Source organism: Pteronotus mesoamericanus, unplaced genomic scaffold (genome assembly GCF_021234165.1).
Source record: "Pteronotus mesoamericanus isolate MK-2021 breed Mesoamerican mustached bat unplaced genomic scaffold, CSHL_Meso_final contig_220, whole genome shotgun sequence".
Lineage (NCBI taxonomy): Eukaryota > Metazoa > Chordata > Mammalia > Chiroptera > Mormoopidae > Pteronotus > Pteronotus mesoamericanus.
This window is the reverse complement of record NW_026555091.1, coordinates 4,024,903-4,038,360: the sequence shown is the minus strand read 5'-3', so window position 1 is coordinate 4,038,360 and position 13,458 is coordinate 4,024,903. Positions and strand designations below refer to the sequence as shown.

The 13,458-nt window shown below is 46.1% G+C and overlaps 1 protein-coding gene across 4 annotated transcripts in view; it reads left to right on the top strand.

Moving 5' to 3' along the window:
* The window catches only part of ELMO1 (engulfment and cell motility 1), a 456,019-nt gene that overhangs the window by 183,566 nt on the left and 258,995 nt on the right, over nt 1–13,458 (top strand). For 3 of the 4 annotated variants that reach the window (XM_054571360.1, XM_054571362.1, XM_054571359.1), the window contains 4 exons: nt 1,140–1,184; nt 2,249–2,299; nt 5,241–5,363; nt 6,735–6,866. In XM_054571360.1, coding sequence (XP_054427335.1) covers nt 1,140–1,184; nt 2,249–2,299; nt 5,241–5,363; nt 6,735–6,866 — 351 coding nt within the window. The remainder of the gene's footprint in view (nt 1–1,139; nt 1,185–2,248; nt 2,300–5,240; nt 5,364–6,734; nt 6,867–13,458) is intronic. The other variant, XM_054571361.1, reaches the window with a different exon arrangement.

Sequence of the window (13,458 nt, the reverse complement as noted above, 5' to 3'; positions counted from 1 at the left end):
TGAATCCACTTTAGTTTGACAGAAATTTGAACACAAGCTTTTTTAAGAAAGTCAATATGTACTACTCTGAAGTTCCATAATTCTTATCTTTTATTGACCAGATATTAAATCCTGTGGTCTTTATAGCCATAAAAATGTTTTGCAGAATAGAGAAGCTTTTTTTGGCTTGAATATAATTTCTGCAAGTTGTTTGTTTTAAATTTGTCAGTGGAGACAATTTTTACTTAAATAAAGTTAGTTTTTAAATAAGTCATTTATATTTAAAATAAAGATATATCTATATCCATATTTATATTTTCCTATACCTTGATATCATCCTGACAGTATAAAATATTCTCTGTGGAATTGTTTGTTCAAACAGTTCCCTAATACTGGCCCAGGAAATGCATGCCGAGGACAAGGATTTTTTTTCCTCCTTGACCAAACTCATGTTTCTAGAGGAGGGTAGTAGAAAGCACTTATTCATTCTTTTATTAAACATTTATTGTCTACTCTTTGCCAAACACGGAGCTCTGGGCTTGGAATATAAGACGAGAAGGACACTGTCTGTATCCTTGAGGTGACCATTGTCTTAAGCAGCAGATAGATAATGTAAACAGATAGGTACTGCAGTTGCTCCAGATGTTGGAAAAATACTGTCTCTTCTAACTTAGTTTAAAATTTTACAAATCAATAAGCTAGAATAGACCCAGAGAATATTGTTGTTTATTTGCTTGTTTATGTGGCAACGATTTTATTTTTATAAAGAAGAGAAATTAAAAGAACTATAGAACGCTTTGGGTCTTTTATTTTTCGTCTGGTCTAAGAAAAAAGAATAATGGCCCTTTTTATTTTGATTGGGAAGAAATCACTATTTTCTATGCACGTGGAAGGGCAGGTTCCTGTGGATTTTGCTATTAACTGGTTTCCGAATGTGTCCTTGCTTTTAAGACGTTGGAAAAGGACGCAGGATTAGGTTTTTGACTTCTGTGCCATCCAGCGTTTCCAGAACACCTTGCAGTGTCTGTGCACCCTTCTCCTCCGCGCAGTGGGCTGGCCGGGGTGCTACGTTCAGCTGTCACCTCTAACAGATCCTCTGAATTTCCATCCCTCTTCTCTCCTGCTTGCATTCCTTTCTGTGGTGGCGGTGACGCTGTTAGGTTGGTGTAGACAGCAGTGTTGACATCCTTGATTGTCCTCTGACTGTAAGTCCCCACGTTCCCTTCGTCGGCACTAAGCCAGCCCCAAGCTTTCCTCCTGGCGCTGCCTGCCCTGCCTGCGCACCTGCCCTGGCACCTCCCCGCTGTGTTCCGGGTCCTCCTTGCTTCCTGCCAGTTGATTTTAACCTCGATCAAATTTGTGGTTGTGCCTTTGAATCGTAGTTTAGTTACTTCTCTGCTCAGTAAGAGTAGCAACATTAAAAATGCAACACCCCCCCCTCCAAAACCACATTCCAGTGTCTTCCTGAATATGAGCAGTATTTTTTATTTTTGCATGTTTGCAACAAGATGGTATTCAGCCATTTAATTTTCCCTTGGTGACTAAATATTTGTCAATATTTAGAAAGGTCACCTGTGAATCATTTCATGTAATAAAGTCACCCCCAAATCTCTGTGCCTCAGCACCGAGCATGCCTTGCAGAAGTGAGGGCTGACTCTGGAGCTGAGCGTCGGCCCAGGTGTTTGTCCATGGCCAGAACTCCAGCCACTCAGTTCATTTGCATAGGCCACTTTCAAGTCCTGGGCTATGGACTGATTGCTCTTTGGTTTTGCACAGATTGAGATGACATTTAAAAGACTTAGGTCTTGAGAGTGATGTTTCTCTGCTACCGATGCTCATAGGGCAGGCATGGGTTGTCTAGACAAAGCTCTCTGGACATATGTCGTCCAACAGAAGCAAGGACCAGCGCATTCATCTGCAGTGCTTGACTTTTAGTCAGCATTCATCTTTTCCTGGAAGGAAGAAATGTCAAAAGAAGGAAGGGAGGGAAGTAGGAAGGAAGGGAGGGAGGTAGGAAGGAAGGAAGATAGATTGATTGCAGTTGCCAGATTTTTTTTTTTGCTTTTGAACATGGCTTTGTTTTATAAACAGAACATTCAACAAGTAATTTCCATACCACTGCCTTTTTGAGTCCATTCTTCCATAAGAAATACTGCTGATATCCAGTTTTGAAGTGCACCTCAGGATCAAATCATTTTGGATGGCGTTGAAATGGACCTTTCTAACTTCTAATCATTTTGTGGGTTCGGGGGGTGTTTTCCTTCAACAGGAGATGGCAAATATTTTGGCTCAGAAGCAGCTGCGATCCATCATCCTTACGGTGAGTACTCACGTGCTGTGTCTGCTTGGTTGGGGAGGAGTGGTCTGGTGCATTTGTTTATTTCTCTGCTCTTTGGGCTTCAGTTTGTGGTTTGTTCTGGGCCTTGCCTCTGGGGTGAAGCAGGAGGAACTAGAAAGCAGGAAACAGTGTGCTTTTGGAAGTGGAATGAGCCAGGCTTTCCCCCAGGAATGGCCTCCTCTGCGTGGAGGAAGGGGTCCCTGTCACTCACTGCTCTAGAGAGAGAGGCATTCTGGGCGGAAGGGTTGGGAATCTCTCGGTGGGGCAGGTTTAGTCTCCTCACTGCGGCTTTAGCTTTGTGAAAAGTTACATTTAAGGAAATCAGGGGCTCTGTGACTCAAAACGTCTAGTTTGAGCTTACGCTGTTTTTAATGAGGGAGCTAGCTGGCGACACGTCAGACGCTGGGAGAAGTCCTGACGTCTTTGCATCCCTTCCCGGGCCCCTTTACAAGAGAAAGACAGAAAAGGCAAACACAGGAACCACTCACCCCTGCAGTGCACATGTGAGCAGAAACCTCGGTGGGAAGGAGGTTGCGAACGTTTGAAAATAAATGAAGTAACAAGAATTCCTGGGACCTTATCTGCTACTTGACTTTCAACTAAAGGCTGAAAGAAGCATGTGTGATTGGTTCCAAGTTGGAGTTTTTGCAAGCGCGCGTGCGCGTGTATGCATTCCAATAGAGTGAGGCCATTAAAAATTAAAAACCGTATGCGGGCAAACAAAATAAATATTCTAGGACCCAAAGCCCATAGTAATAACCACAATTTGTCATCAGCTTTGATTTTAAACTTTCTGGCTGTCTAGGATAAAGAGAAACCATATGAGTGTAATTTTCTTTGTTTGACAAAAGAGGTACCCCAGTTCTTGGGGAATGACATATTTTCCCCCCTGGAATCCAAACTGGGTTTTGGTAGAGCATTGGAGAAGATCCTAGGTCCAAGAAAGGTTTAGTAGAACTTGCAGAAGTTTTCCTAATATGGTTACTTTTTATACTGGTTCTTAGTACAAGTGGGAGCTGTAATACTGAGGCATAGCTTGGGGCAGGGGTTTTTGCAGCGGGCGCTGAGGGGGAGAGGAAAGACTAGAAATGTGGGATGCAGACCGCAGCGTGTTGACATCAGCCTGGGGTGTGGCCCCCAAGGTAGAACGCCCGGCGACAGGCCGGGCAGTCACTCCAGCCTCCCTGTCCCAAGGATCCATTTGCCTCAGTGGGACTTCTTCTGTGAGGCTTGGAGGCCGAAAGGAAGGCGTTCTCTGGCAGGAACTTGGAATGCCGATGCTTTTGAGTTGCTACTGAAATAGATATCCATATACGTTAGCACCCCATACGCTTTGTATTTTTTTCCAATTACAGGTCACGTTCAGTATTATTTTTATTGGTTTCAGGTGTGCAGCATAGTGGTTGCCCAATCATGTGCTTGACAAAGTGATCCTTTGATATTTCCATACCGACCTGGCGCCGCACATAGTCATTACAGTACTATGGACGACATTCCGTATGCTGTACATTGCATCGCTGTGGCTATTTTGTAACTACCAGTCTGTACTTCTTTCTCCCTTCACCTTTTTCACCCAGCTTCCCAATCCCCCTCCTTTCTAGCAACTGTCAGTCTGTTCTCTGTACCTGTGTTTCTGTTTTGTTAGTTTATTTTGCTTTTTAGATTCCACATGTAAGTGAAATCACGTAGTATTTGCCTTTCTCTGACTGACTTCACTCCGCACAACACACTCTAGGTCCATCCACGCTGTTGCAAATGGGAAGGTGAGGCCACCTTCTGACACCATATACGAAAGAAACTCAAAATGGATTAGACTTAAATGTCCATGCCCGTGAACGATGGATACGGAGTCTATGCGATGCATTAACATTCTGTGCTGGAAGTTGAAGGATATGAGTTTTGCTCCACCCTCCCATCCCACTGCCGAGCTTCCCACCCCCTCGGCCTCCATTGTTTAGGTTCTGTGACTTCCTTCTAGCCCTCATGCTTCTCTCTCCACCCCCTTTAATTGGCTGTTTCAACATTGTGCTCACAGCCAGGGTGTGGAGTTCAAGTGTATGCCAGGTTGGACACATCTAGAGAAGGTTCTGTCAGACAGCAGGACATGTTGGGTCAAGTCTATTCAAAATAACTGACGTGAACGGTTGTTTCCACACGTTGACCAGTCATGCTGAGGGTACAAGCGTTGTCTCTGCCGGAAAGGATGTAGGATAGACCCAGCTCGGTGGAGGGGGACAAATGCCCACCTATCTAGTCTCCTGCCATTCCTTTTATATGTATTCCCTTTACTTTTCATTTAGTTATTAATAGGTGACTGATGTAACGCCCATGAATCCACTCACCACATCATGGGGGCAGCGGGTGGTCTCCCAATAGTTTCCACAGTGAAAGAACCACAGGCCTGAGAGGTGCTTTGCTTGTGTGTGTTGCTTCTGAAACTTGTCCCCATTTAGAATTGGAGTCACCTGCCGAGACAGCTGTTGAGTGAGAGGGTGGCAAACACGCTCACCGGCACGTGCGTACGTCTTGTGCTGTGTGCACGGGATGCTTCTGCCGCGGCAGGCCACCGTTCTCACAAAGATTCTCTCGCCCCTGGCTCGCCTGCTCTGGGTTCTTAGGGCCGACGTCACGAGGGCGCTTCCTGCGGCCCCCTTTGAAACTCCCCCCTGCACAGAATAGGGTTTTTCCTGGTGTCTGGCCTAAACATCTAGGAACCTAATTGGGTCCTGGGACAGATCGGAGCTCCAGGGCCCCCAGGCTTCCTTGCCCTTCGCCTGAAGCACAGCCCTGCTAGCCCGCCTCCCCAGGCCTCCCAGTGAGGACTTCGGAGATTCTACGGCGTGTAATGATGGGAGTTGACTTTTGTTTGCTTTTCCTTTTTTCTTTTTTTTACTGAATTTTCATTTGTGAACCATCTCCCCAGCACGTCATCCGAGCTCAGCGGGCCATCAACAACGAGATGGCACATCAGCTGTACGTGCTCCAGGTGCTCATCTTTAACCTCCTGGAAGACAGGATGATGACCAAGATGGACCCCCAGGACCAGGTGGGTGCTCAGGAGACAGCAGTGAAGGCACAGGAAGCTGACAGTGTGTCATCATAAACGTCTTTTCTTGGGCTACTCTGAAGCCAGGTCATGTCAGATGATGATAGTACTACTTTATTATCATCTCAGATTTAAAATTTAGGTGAATCTGGGATCAGGAAATAAGATGAGTGGATTATTTCATTACACATCAGACACATGTGCATTCTTTCTGTATTGGATAAGAAAGCTTGACATTCCACGGCCATTAACCTTGGCCCTTGGCTCAATACCCTCAATGGTAATAGCTTTGGTCAAGTTCCCAGATAACTGGGGCCAATTGGTAGCTCTGTGTGATATGATTCTGCAGGTTGAGGAAGTGATTTCCATTCTCCAGGGATCCGTCCAAAGGAGGGGGCCCCAGGTCGTACTTGATTTCTGGGCTTGCCTTGGTGTTGGTTGGCTATTTGGAAAGACCCATTCTCCCTGGGTGTTTGCTTGTTGGGCCCAAAAGTTTCTGTCTCCATCCAAAAGGCCTTGGGGAACTTGAGTGTGAGGGGACAGAGTGAGAAGAAACAGCTGGGCGGCCTGCTGTTGCACATTTTCAGCTTAAATAGTGCTGCAGCTTTGGAAAGGAAGACCCTCCTTATTGGCACGTGAGGGCCTGATGGATCGCAGATGTGCACACACATGTGCAGTGTGTAACCGCTGTGGCGCTTCCTTCATGGCGCGAGGCCATGCGACAGAGAGTGATGGAGAGGCTTGGAGAGAGCCCCTCCCGCGCCCCGGACTCTGGCGAGGCCCAGGGCAACCATCCCAGAGAACGAGGCTGTCATCTCACGACTTGTAGTGAAGGAAGGCGGCGCATCCTAGCGGGAACAGCCCTCCCTGTTTGGAAACCCTCCTTTGTATTTAATTAAAGTGTCTCTTTTATTATGGTAAAATATACATAAAATCTACCATTTTAACCATTCGTAAGGGTTTGTTTCCGCCAAGGCAGTTCTTAGTGGAGTCAGGGCTCCCTCATCATCTGAATACTGTTCTTAAACCTTTTGTGCCTCTCACGGTGTTTATAACAGTGAGTAGCCCAGGTTCTTGAACTTGGCTTTCTCCAGCCCCAAGCCTGTCATCATATGTGGGCCTTCCCTAAGAACTTCAGACAACTGACGTAAGTATTCCACATGATTGGCTCTGAGGATAATTGTGCAGAAAAGCCAGGGCTGACCAGGAGAACGAGTGGCAGAGCCCACACTCACCACATTGGACATCGTCTGGCTGTTTCTTTTTCTCTCCAGAGTGCAGTGATTCATGTCCCCCCGGGGAGACGGAGTGTGTGTAATGCTGCACAATGAAAGCCGCTCTCCTCTCTTCTTTTCTCCCCAACGCCTGCAGGCCCAGAGGGACATCATATTTGAACTTCGTAGAATTGCCTTTGATGCGGAGTCTGAACCAAACGCCAGCAGCGGCAGCATGGAGAAGCGCAAGTCCATGTACACCCGGGATTATAAGAAACTTGGCTTCATTGTAAGTAAACCGCGCCCGGCGACCTCTGTCCTCCCAGCAGCGCGGGGCTGACCTCGGCCGCGTAACTGACAGCCGCTCCGAGCGTGTGGTCCGCTTGCGCCTTACAGAATCATTTTCACATCTTCCAGATGTTTCGCTGGTTTAAACAGGATCACATGAAAATCTCTCCTGGCTGCAGTGAAATGGAATAACTTGCACAAGTGTGACTAATACTGAGTTTGTTTATTCAGCTCTGATTAAGTGTAACCAAGAGCAGTTAGCCTGGAGGCTTGTATTCAGTCCGTCTGCTTCCCGAGATGCTTAAGGTTCTGTTTTGAGTGAAGTGGATGGTGGATCAGATCCCTGGGTTAGACATTGGATCACGTGCGCATACCGCTTGCATATCAAAATCGAGTTGAGGGTCTCCTGAAGTTCAGCCTCGATGAGATGTATGCAATAGATATTTTCCTGAAAGTTTTGTCTTGCTACGAAGGCTAAGATGTCTGCGAGATTTTCTTTTTTTCAGTTTGCAAATCAGAACACAGCTTGCCCTGAGTAGAAATCTGTTTTATTCTTCCCTTTACTACCACCATGTTTCTGCGTGACTTTGGGCTGATTAAGCTCAAGTTCTGTAGATGTGAAGTTGGGTTTCCATTTTCAGCTCTATCACATGACAAAAAATGAGATTGGGGCTTTGGTGATTCTAAAGCACCAGGCATTATTTTATAATTGCAAATACTGTTTCCTGGAATATACAAATACTAATGTTTATACACGTTGATATCATGCTTTATGTGTTATTTGGGAAAACTTGTCTTTCATGGGAACTGTCTTGGAGAATGTTTCCACATCACTCAACATGTACTGCTTTTTATTGCTGAGGAGTTCTTCATTATTTGGATGTATTACAGTTTATTTAACCAAGCCTTTTTTTCCGAGCGTTTCAGAGCTTTGAAACTGCCATCAGGTTTATAATGAACATTTTTGCCCCCCATTTATGCACATCCACAATCGTGATACTAAGATAACTTTGTGGAACTGTAGTTTCTGCCATAAATATTTTTAGGGCTTTCAATATTACCTCATTGCTTTGAGGATTTTCCATTTTAACCAGCAGTGGATTAGAGTAGTTATGCTTTTGAAACTCTCTAAAAATGTCTTACACTTCAAAAAAAAAAAAAAAAAAACTAACAATCTGAGTTACTGTTTTTATAGTGGTCACCTCAGCATGTCTTTTTTAATAAGAATATTTTTCAAGCATTGCATATAACTCCGCAACTGGCTTTGCAGATGTATTTATCGTATTGCCTTTATTCCACCATACCCTATATTTTAACTATGACATTCCCGTTGGTCTCCTGGTTGAATGTTATTTTAAATTTTAGCCAACAGCTTTATGACCGATGGGCCAGGTGAGCATTTCCTGGGCCACGTGTGTGTCAATGGTCGAGCTGCGAGGGTGGCCCAGGCCCGGCTCTCACCTGCCTGCATATTGGGGGAGCCCATGTTCCAGGGGTTTAGCCCGGTGAAGCGGGGGTGGGGGTGTGCACACGCTGCCTCACCCCCTGTTCCTCCCAAGTTTCACTTTCTTGCGCTGAGCAGGGTGTATCCAAGGACCAGAGAAGCTTTGCAGACTCACCCGGTCTTCCTTACCCTGAAGTCCTACCACCACGGCCAGGGTGCGCGCCTTCCAAAGGCCCCTGATTTTTCCAAATGTCCTGGTGGAGCATGTGCCTGGTGACTGCCATTTCACCTTCCTCCTTTGGCCACAGCCTGGCTCTCCGGGGCATTTGAATCATGTAGAAAACACCGAACTCTAGCTCTTTACCCCTCCTCCTGCTTCCTGGCCCAGAATCCCTCGGGTCTCTGCCCCAGGCCCTGGAGGTTTTTGAGGGGGCCGTGTGTGAGAGAAAGAGGGACTCAGGTTATTATAGGATACAGGTCTCCGAGAAGGTTCATAACGGGAGGGAGGCAGGGAGCACCCCATTTTATTCTCACCAGAGCACCCAAGAGGCAAGCTCCATGTGTCCTAACATGACTGGTAATTTCCCCACAATTTAGCGTTTATCTCTGTCTTATTTAGTGTCCACTAAGCGTTCAGTTTCATGGGTACTTTATGAAGAACAGTGCTTTTTTAAAAGCCAAAAAAAAAAAAAAAAAAAAACACACACACACACACACACACAAAAAAAACCCTGAAAGTTAATTTGATGTACTTTTAAGGCCTTTTCCACTTCTGTGGCCTCAAACAGTCATTTTAGGAAAAGCAAAGACCTTCGACAGAGAATAACCAAAAGAGAGGGTGGTTTTCCCTTATTTTTCCATGGTTCTTTTTCAGCTTCAATTTTAGTCCTTTCTCTGACACCTTTCCCAGGCCACGTCTTCCAGTGAGAGAGCTGAGAAATTGGGAAAGATGAGTTAGTAATGATTTCTAACGCCAGCAGCTCTGACAAGTGGAGGTTTTCTCTGCTGAAGGCCTGAGCAACCAGACCAGGCGCGGGGAAGGCAACCGCGCGCTTAGCGCGCCCCCTAGAGGTCGCCGCGCAAACACTCCGGGAGCTGGCGAGTTCACCCCCTGCCAAGGCCACCCCGCGCTGTCCTGGGGCAGAGCTTGCTCTCTGCTGTCACAGAGGAATCATCTGCCTGTTGACTCTTCACCGAACTCCTTCCCGGTAACTCCTTCAGGAACAATCTGAGATTCGGATAATTTTTTGTCTGTCTTTTAAGAAATGTGCAAGTAATAGGATGAAGGTTGCTGTTTCTCATCCCATATCTCCCAAGTAGGCCCAGGAGGTGGTAAATGACAGGTTTTGGGAGTTGAGTGGGCCTCGATTTCTTTTTAACCCTCACAGGAGGATATGTTTATTGATTTGAGAGAGAGAGAGAGAGAAACATTGACGTATGAGAGGAAACATCAATGGGCTGGCTCCCATACATGTCCCGACTGGGGATCGAACCCGCAACCTGGGTACGTGCCCTGAGCGGAAATCAATCCCGTGACCTTTTGGTGTATGGGATGATGCTCCAAACAGCTGAGCCTCCCGGCCGGGGCTGCATGGGCCTAGGTTTTAATTCTGCCTTTTCTACTTAGTAGCCGTGGGCCCGTGGGCCCGTGATTTAACCTATTTGGGCGTCTGTTTCCTCACAGGTGACACAGGGCAGCGTAGGTTGCTGGAGACCCCGCAGGGCCGTCTATCAGTGGCAGCGACGGGCACAGCCCCTGCTGAGGGGGTGTGCCCAGCAAGTGGTACTTCCCAGCCTTGCTTTTTGGAGGGCACTTGCTGTGGGCGTCGCAGGCAGCGTTTACGTTTTCCGAACGAGAAGGGGCCATTGCTCCAACAAGGCAAGGAAAACAGTTTGTTGAGGGGTCATAACGCACGGCACCTTGGAGAAGACAGGCGGGCGCCACCATCCTCCTCGGCACAGCACCCCGACAGAGCGGGGTTTTCTGATGAAGGGATTCTAAAATCTCAAGCTGAAGTGGCTGAACGGCTTGTGGGGTTAGTCATGACACAGAAAAGCACCGGCTTTTCAAACAAAGCTGCTTAATCTTCTAACGTCTCTCAGTGAACGGCGCTCTAGTTTCACCAGGGACCTGCCATGGTCGGTCCCCTGGGGGGAGGAGGACTTACGGTTGCCTGGGATAGTAATGCTCTTTTTATTCGAATGTGAAGGAAGTGTGCATGTGTTTCTCAAGGTGACGGAAGGCAGATGTGCATTTTTGGAATGATATTATTTTGAAAATAGGAAATGTGTGATCAAGACCTTTTTGCACTCTGTGAAGGCTGTGTGCTTGACCAGGTTCCAGTAGGATTTACGTCTCTTGATGTAGAATGGACAGCTTTTACATTTGTGTACTTTTCCTTTGTCCAATACAAACATTAAAAAGGAGATCTCTGTTCAGGCTGACCGCAGAGATGGTGGGGGTTCAGTTCTAGACCACTGAAATAGAGTGAATATTGCAATAGAGAGAGTCACATGAATTTTTTAGCTGGGGCAGGGTCTTGCCTCGATGCCAGTGGCGGCTGACTCATTGCAGTGGTGGTTGCTGCAGGCGGGGTGGCGGTGGCAATTTCTTGAAACTGGACAACAGTGAAGTCTGCCACATGCGTTGACGCTTCGTTTCACGAATGATTTCTCTGTAGCACGCGATGCTGTTTGGCAGCATTTTACGCTCAACAGAACGCCTTTCAAAACTGGAGTCAGTCTTCTCAAACCCCGCTGCCGCTTTAGTCTAAATCCTTTGTTGTCGTTCCAACAGTTTTCACAGCACCTTCACTAGGCGTAGATCCCATCTCAGGAAACCACTTCTTCGCTCAACCATAAGAAACTTCTCTTCATCTGTACAGTTGTCGTCATGAGATTGCAGCAGTTCGGTCTAGTTCTCCTGTTATTTGTACCACATCTGCAGTTAACTTTTTCCACTGAAGTTTTGAACCCCTCAAAGTCCTCCCTGGGGGTTGGAATCAACTTTTTCCACATTCCTGTTAATGTTGATATTTTGATCTCTTCTCATGAATCACAAATGTTCTTAATAGTATCTAGATGGCAAATCCTTTCCAGAAGGTTTTCGATTTACTTTTCCCAGGTCCATCAAAGGAATCACTCTCTGTGGCAGCTACAGCCTAAATGTATTTCTTAAGTAATAAGACTTAAAAGTGGAAGTTACTTCTTGATCCCTGGGCTGGAGGATGGATGCCGTGTTAGCAGGCACGAAAACAACATTCATCTCAGTGCGCATCTCCCTCAGAGCCCTCGGGTGACCATGTGCACTGTCAGTGAGCCGTAATGTTTTGAAATGAATGTTTATTTCTGAGCAGTTGGTCTCAATGGTGGGCTTAAAATATTCAATAAACTATGTTATAAACAGATGTGCTGTCATCCAGACTTAGTTTTTCTATTTATAGAACACAGGCAGAGTAGATTGGGCATAATTCCTTTTTTTTCCTTTTTTATCCTCACCCGAGGACATTTTTTCATTGCTTTTAGAAAGAGGGGGAAGGAGAGAGAGAAACATCCTTGGGTTGCCTCCCATACATGCCCAGACTGGGGATTATACGTGCCTGGACTAGGTATTGAACCTGCAACCCGGGCATCTGCCCTCACCGAGAATCGATCCTGCAAGCTTTCGGTGGTGGAGCAACACTCCAACCACCAGAGCCTCACTGGCAAGGGCAGGTTCAGCCTAATTCTTAAGGGCTCTAGGGTTTTTGGGATGGTAAATGAACACTGGCTTCCACTTACAGTGAGCCGCTGCATTAGCCCCTCGCAGGAGAGGCAGCCTGTCCTTTGCAGCTTCGAAGCCAGGCATTGACTTCTCCTCTCCAGCTATGAAAGCCCTAGATGACACGCACAATATAAGCCTGTTTCCTCTACAAAGAAACTCTGTTGGTGAATGTAGCCGCCTTCATGAATCATCTCAGCTAGATGTTCTGGAAAACTTGCTGCAGCTTCTACATTAGCACTTGCTGCTTCACCTGGCACTTTGATGTTACGGTGACAGCGTCCTTCCTTAAACCTCATGACCAACCTCGGCCACCCTCAGACTCTTCTTCTGCAGCTTCCTCCCCTCTCTCAGGCTTCACAGAATTGAACGGAGTTAGGGCCGGCCTTGCTCTGGATTAGGCTTTGGCTTAAGGGAATGTCGCTGCTGGTTTTAACTTCTCTCTGGACCACTAAAATTTTCTTCATATCAACAATAAGGCTGTTTCAATGTCATCATTTGTGTGCCTACTGGAGCAGCACCTTTAATTTCCTTCAAGAACTCTTCCTGTGCACTCACAGCTTGGCCAACTAGTGCGAGAGAGGCCTGGCTTTCGACATGCCTTCCTTACTGAGCTTACTCCTTCCTAGCCTTTGATTTAAAGTGAGAGCTGTCTGACTCTTCCTTTCACTCGAACACCCAGAGGCCATGGTAGGGTCATTAATTGGTTAAATTTTAATGTTCTTGTGTCTCGAGGAACATGGAGGCCCGAGGAGAGGGAGGGAGACGGGTTGACCACGTGGTGGATCAGTCAGAACACATGCAACATTTATTGATTAAGTTCACTGTCTTATATGGGTGTGGTTCCTGGCACCCCAAAACAATTTACAATAGTAGCATTGAAGATCACTCATCGTAGATCACTGTAACAGATATAGCAATAATGAAAAAGTTGGAGATATTGCAAGAATGACCAAAATGTGACAGAGACATAAAGTGAGCAGGTGCTATCGGAGAAATGGCACTGAGAGATTGGCTTGCCCAGGGTTGCCCCAAACCTTCAATTTGTAAAACAAACAAAAAACGAAAGTCAGTTTCTGTGAAGCGCAATGATATGAGGTGTGCCGGTCATTCATTTTCTGACTCTCTTGAACCAAGTTAGATGTTAAAATTGAACAAGGCTGTTTTTCCCCCCCACATGCCTTTTTCTTTTTCTACTTTCAGCTTGCCTGGGGCCAAAATAAACTTATTTTTAACAAACACTATTTCTAAAAAAGAGTATGTGCCTTAATATAAAAAGTTTTGATAACCATTTCCTTTAACATTTTCAGATTGCCTTCCAAGGAAGGCAAAATGAGTAAAATGTGAAGATGAAAACATTAGCAGAAGAAATACTATTTCAGACTTAAG